The 6,135-nt window shown below is 31.8% G+C and overlaps 1 protein-coding gene across 1 annotated transcript; it reads left to right on the top strand.

The window, feature by feature from the left end:
- The first annotated feature begins 2,829 nt into the window (after positions 1–2,829).
- On the top strand, positions 2,830–5,771 carry LOC135663975 (NAD(P)H-quinone oxidoreductase chain 4, chloroplastic). Its single transcript, XM_065176902.1, has one exon. It carries the CDS (start codon positions 3,653–3,655, stop codon positions 5,063–5,065), a length of 1,413 nt encoding a protein of 470 aa, XP_065032974.1. The 5' UTR covers positions 2,830–3,652; the 3' UTR covers positions 5,066–5,771.
- Positions 5,772–6,135: the final 364 nt, after the last annotated feature.

Here is a 6,135-nt window from a genome sequence, read left to right as displayed (position 1 = left end):
GTCCAAATATGGCTTTTGGGGGTGGAATCTATGGCGTCAGCCCATAGGATTTATAGTTTTCATAATTTCTTCTCTAGCTGAATGTGAGAGATTGCCCTTTGATTTACCAGAAGCAGAGGAGGAATTAGTAGCAGGTTATCAAACCGAATATTCTGGTATCAGATTTGGTTTATTTTATCTTGCTTCTTACCTAAATCTATTAGCTTCTTCGTTATTCGTAACGGTTCTTTACTTAGGTGGGTGGAATTTATCTATTCCGTACATATCCATTCCTGAGCTTTTCGGAATAAAAAAAATAGCTGGAGTCTTTGGAATGACAATTGGTATCTTTATTACATTAGTTAAAGCTTATTTGTTTCTGTTCATTTCTATCACAACAAGATGGACTTTACCTAGGATGAGAATGGACCAGCTATTAAATCTTGGATGGAAATTTCTTTTACCTATTTCTTTGGGTAATCTATTATTGACAACTTCTTCCCAACTTGTTTCACTATAAAATAACAGAATACGATAACGATATTCTAGATTCATAACCTCTTTCAAACAAGAGAAAGAAACATCAATTTATTTATGGATATCTACAATATGTTTCCCATGGTAACTGGGTTCATGAATTATGGTCAACAAACAATACGAGCTGCAAGGTATATTGGTCAAAGTTTCATAATTACCTTATCCCACACAAACCGTTTACCTGTAACTATTCAATATCCTTATGAGAAATCAATTACGTCAGAACGTTTTCGTGGTCGAATTCACTTTGAATTTGATAAATGTATTGCTTGCGAAGTATGTGTTCGTGTATGCCCAATAGATCTACCTGTTGTTGATTGGAGATTGGAAAGAGATATGAAAAAGAAACAATTGCTTAATTATAGTATTGATTTCGGGGTCTGTATATTTTGTGGTAACTGTGTCGAGTATTGTCCAACAAACTGTTTATCAATGACTGAAGAATATGAGCTTTCTACTTATGATCGTCACGAATTGAATTATAATCAAATTGCTTTGAGTCGGTTACCAATGTCAGTAATTGAAGATTACACAATTCAAACAGTTATGAATTCGACTCAAATCAAAATAGATAAAGATAAACCCTTTGATTCAAGAACGATTACCGATTACTAAGATTTTGTTTTGATATAAAAGATCAAAACTTTTTTATTTTGGTTGGTCAGTAACTACAAATAATAATTAGTAACTATAGATTTAATTAGTAACTATAGATTGGTGAGAATCACTCTTTGATTTAAACTTATAATATTTTTATCACGGGAATTTCGAAATATACAATTTCAACTACTTTTTTTATTCTTTTTCTTTTGGATAAAAAGTAAGTAGGATTGGCCCAATAAAATAATTATATCTATATATAAAATTAATATTAAATTAATCCATATTAAGATTTAATTCAATTAGGAACATATCATATACAATAAAAATGGGGTAACCCTTTTCCTTTCCTGGACCATTTAGTAAGGTCATGATTTGACTTATATATTTTTTTTTTTACATATTATACATAATGGATTTACCTGGACCAATACATGATATTCTTGTAGCATTTCTGGGGTCAGTTCTTATATTAGGGGGTCTGGGGGTAGTATTACTTACCAATCCTATTTATTCTGCTTTTTCATTGGGATTGGTTCTTGTTTGTATATCCTTATTCTACATTCCATCGAACTCTTTTTTTGTAGCTGCCGCACAGCTACTTATTTATGTGGGAGCCGTAAATGTCTTAATCATATTTGCGGTAATGTTCATGAATGGTTCAGAATATTCCAATGATTCGTATTTTTGGACCATTGGAGATGGAGTCACTTCACTGGTTTGTACAAGTATTCTTTTTTCACTAATTACTACTATACCAGATACGTCATGGTACGGAATTATTTGGACTACAAGATCAAACCAGATTATAGAACAGGACCTAATAAGTAACGTTCAACAAATTGGGATTCATTTATCGACAGATTTTTATCTTCCCTTTGAACTAATTTCTATAATTCTTTTAGTTTCCTTGATAGGTGCAATTACTATGGCTCGCCAATAATAAATACTTAGAATTTTAAAAGAATTAAAAAGTTTTTAGAATTTTAGAAGTTCTAAATAAATAAAAAATCGAATCGCTTCAATTGTTCATATTGAAATGAATCGAGATTGATAAGGAGTTAGTCAATGATGTTCGAGCATGTACTTTTTTTGAGTGTTTATTTATTTTCTATCGGTCTCTATGGATTGATCACAAGTCGAAACATGGTTAGAGCACTTATGTGTCTTGAGCTTATACTAAATTCGGTTAATATTAATCTTGTAACATTTTCTGATATATTTGATAGTCGCCAATTAAAAGGAAACATTTTCTCAATCTTTATTATAGCTGTTGCAGCTGCTGAAGCAGCTATTGGTCTAGCTATTGTTTCGTCGATTCATCGAAACAGAAAATCAACTCGTATCAATCAATCGAATTTGTTGAATAATTAGTGATAATTATCATGATCATATATTGAATAATCAGTTATAATGATCATATAAATCAAGACACCACACAACATGATAAAGCATAAGAAAATATAAATGAAATTGGAATATTTTTCTATTTCTATTCTTTCACTTTCATATTCCATTAATGAAAAATAATTATATTCTTAATTTAATTGGTATTATAATTTTTTTATTTCGTTTTTTATTTGTTTATTTTATTTAATTTTAATGTATTTAAATTTTAATGTTTTTAATGTATTTTTAATGTATTATATAATAATATAAATGTATTATATAATAATATACTGCATAATATTATAAATATTATAATAAAATAATAAAAATAATATTATTAAATAATAATATGTTAATCATATTACGAAAATAAATTAAATTACTAATTTAGTTTTATTTTTATATATTCATATTTCATATTGAAAATATGAATATTGAAATATTGATTTGAATGATTGATCAATTTGTTTTGTCGGCCAATTTTTATTTACACATGTGACTCGTATGATCATGATTTTTGAAACGGAAATCAAAGTCTCTTGGCTTTTTCTCATGAACAGATTTAGAAATATATTGATTCTTAAAATTTTAATAAACCACTGCTTCGTCTGGTGTCTATAATATAAATACTAATTTTCTACCAGATTGAAAATTTTTGATGTTAAAATCTGGAATTTATAGATCCAATGTCACATTCAGTAAAAATTTATGATACATGTATAGGGTGTACTCAATGTGTACGAGCCTGCCCCACAGACGTATTGGAAATGATACCTTGGGACGGATGTAAAGCTAAGCAAATTGCTTCCGCACCAAGAACCGAGGACTGTGTGGGTTGTAAGAGATGTGAATCCGCCTGCCCCACGGATTTTTTGAGTGTCCGTGTTTATTTATCATATGAAACAACTCGCAGCATGGGTCTAGGTTATTGATACGTTACAAAAAAATCCACTTGAATCAATTGATTCCTCTTTACCGACAAAAGCCCGTACTCGAGAAAATATATTATTCTATTCCGAGCACGGGTTTTTCTGGTCAAACGTATCTTGTCTTTATCACGAGTTATTTTCCTTGGTTAACAATACTTGTTGTTTTGCCGATATCCGTCGGTTCTTCCATTTTCTTTCTTCCTCATAAAGGAAATAAGATGTTTAGGTGGTATGCTATATGTATATGCTCGTTGGAACTCCTTCTAACAACCTATGTTTTCTGTTATCATTTCCAATTGGACGATCCATTAACCCAATTGGAGGAAGATTTAAAATGGATAGATGTTTTTGATTTTCACTGGAGACTGGGAATCGATGGGCTTTCCATAGGACCTATTTTACTGACAGGATTTATCACCACTTTAGCTACCTTAGCGGCTTGGCCAGTTACTCGAAATTCGCGATTGTTCTATTTTCTCATGTTAGCAATGTACAGCGGTCAAATAGGATTATTTTCTTCTAGAGACCTTTTACTTTTTTTCATGCTGTGGGAGTTAGAATTAATTCCTGTTTATTTACTTTTATCCATGTGGGGGGGAAAGAAACGTCTCTACTCGGCCACAAAGTTTATTTTGTACACTGCGGGGGGCTCCATTTTTCTCTTAATAGGAGTTCTAGGTATGGGTTTATATGGCCCTAATGAACCCACATTAGATTTTTCAAAATTAACTAATCAATCATATCCTGTGGCATTGGAAATAATATTATATTTTGGATTCCTTATTGCTTATGCTGTCAAATCGCCGATTATACCCCTACATACGTGGTTACCAGATACCCATGGAGAAGCACATTACAGTACATGTATGCTTCTAGCTGGAATCTTATTAAAAATGGGCGCATATGGACTTATTCGGATCAATATGGAATTATTACCCCACGCTCATTCTATATTTTCTCCCTGGTTGGTAATAGTGGGAACGATTCAAATAATCTATGCAGCTTCAACCTCTCTCGGTCAACGGAATTTAAAAAAAAGAATAGCCTATTCCTCTGTATCTCACATGGGTTTCACAATTATAGGAATTGGTTCTATAACCGGAATGGGACTCAACGGTGCCATTTTACAAATACTCTCTCATGGATTTATTGGTGCTGCGCTTTTTTTCTTGGCAGGAACGAGTTGTGATAGAATACGTCTTGTTTATCTCGACGAAATGGGGGGGGTATCGATCCCAATGCCAAAACTATTTACCATGTTCAGTAGTTTTTCGATGGCTTCTCTTGCATTGCCAGGAATGAGTGGTTTTGTTGCGGAATTATTAGTATTTTTTGGAATAATTACTAGTCCAAAATACCTTTTAATGCCAAAAATGCTAATTACTTTTGTAATGGCAATTGGAATGATATTAACTCCTATTTATTTATTATCTATGTTACGTCAGATGTTCTATGGATACAAGCTATTCAATGTTCCAAACTCTAATTTTGCGGATTCTGGACCACGAGAACTATTTGTTTCAATCTGTATCTTTCTACCCGTAATAGGTATTGGTATTTATCCGGATTTCGTTCTCTCGCTATCAGTTGACAGGGTGCAAGCTATCCTATCTAATTACTTTCATCGATAGTCTTTCATTAATAATACGGAAATATAATTTTTGTCTTTGATTTTAAGATTTTTAAAATCGTTCGCTGTACAATGCAAAAGAATAAAGTGAATTAGAATTGTAATGAGATGCATTTTGAGTTTTTGAGAACCGTTTTGAATAAGGAATGATTCAAACGGTTCTCAAAAACTCGCACAAACAAGAAGCTTTTTATATATATATGGGATGATGTTCTTATGTATTCTTTATGTAGTTTATTCAATTATTTATCTGTGTAGTTTATTCAAGTAGATGTTAATGTGAATGAACCATAACTATGTAGACCTATTCCTAATAGATTGATTCCAAAATAACATACCCAAATTATAAGAAATCCTATAGAAGCCACAAGTGCCGAATTCATACTTTGCAAACTTTGATTTGTTCTACTTCTAATATGTATTCTAGTTCTAGTATGTAAATAAATCGCGAATATGGTCCAAGTAATAAAAGCCCAAGTTTCTTTGGGGTCCCAATTCCAATAAGATCCCCATGCCTCATTAGCCCATACTGCTCCACAAAGAATGCCTATGGTTAAAAAGGTAAATCCTAAACTAATGACACGATAACTCCAATAATCCAAACGTTGAGTCAATTGATATTTATAATAATTTCGAAATGAAAGAAAAGAAGTGTTTTTAAAAACACTTCTTTTTTCATTCAAATATTGAATCTCACCAAAGAAAAATGGTTTAATTAAGAAATTATTACCTTTACAAAAAATATCGATGTTTTTTCGAAATGTAATGACTAGAAGAGCGACTGATAATAGTGATCCGCATAAAAGAGCTGCATAGCTTAATAACATCATACTTACGTGCATCATTAACCACTGAGATTGTAGAGCAGGTACTAATATTGCGGATTGATGCATTTCAGTTAAAAAACCCGACGTGGCAAAGCCTTGTGTAAAAATGGTACTTGGTGCGGTTATTGTGCTTAAATCATTTTTATGGTTCCCCATCTTGGAAATCATATGAATAATGGAGAAACTGCACGAAAGGAAGATTAATGACTCGTATAAATTACTTAACGGAAAATGTCCTGAAGAA

This window comes from Musa acuminata, unplaced genomic scaffold, assembly GCF_036884655.1.
Source record: "Musa acuminata AAA Group cultivar baxijiao unplaced genomic scaffold, Cavendish_Baxijiao_AAA HiC_scaffold_777, whole genome shotgun sequence".
In the NCBI taxonomy this organism is placed as follows: Eukaryota; Viridiplantae; Streptophyta; class Magnoliopsida; order Zingiberales; family Musaceae; genus Musa; species Musa acuminata.
Note: the sequence above shows the minus strand (reverse complement) of the source record. Positions and strands in the feature narration are given on the sequence as shown.

Coding starts and splice junctions, on each gene's coding strand:
- LOC135663975 (XM_065176902.1), top strand. CDS start 3,653: ATGTTTAGGTGGTATGCTATATGTATATGCTCGTTGGAACTCCTTCTA.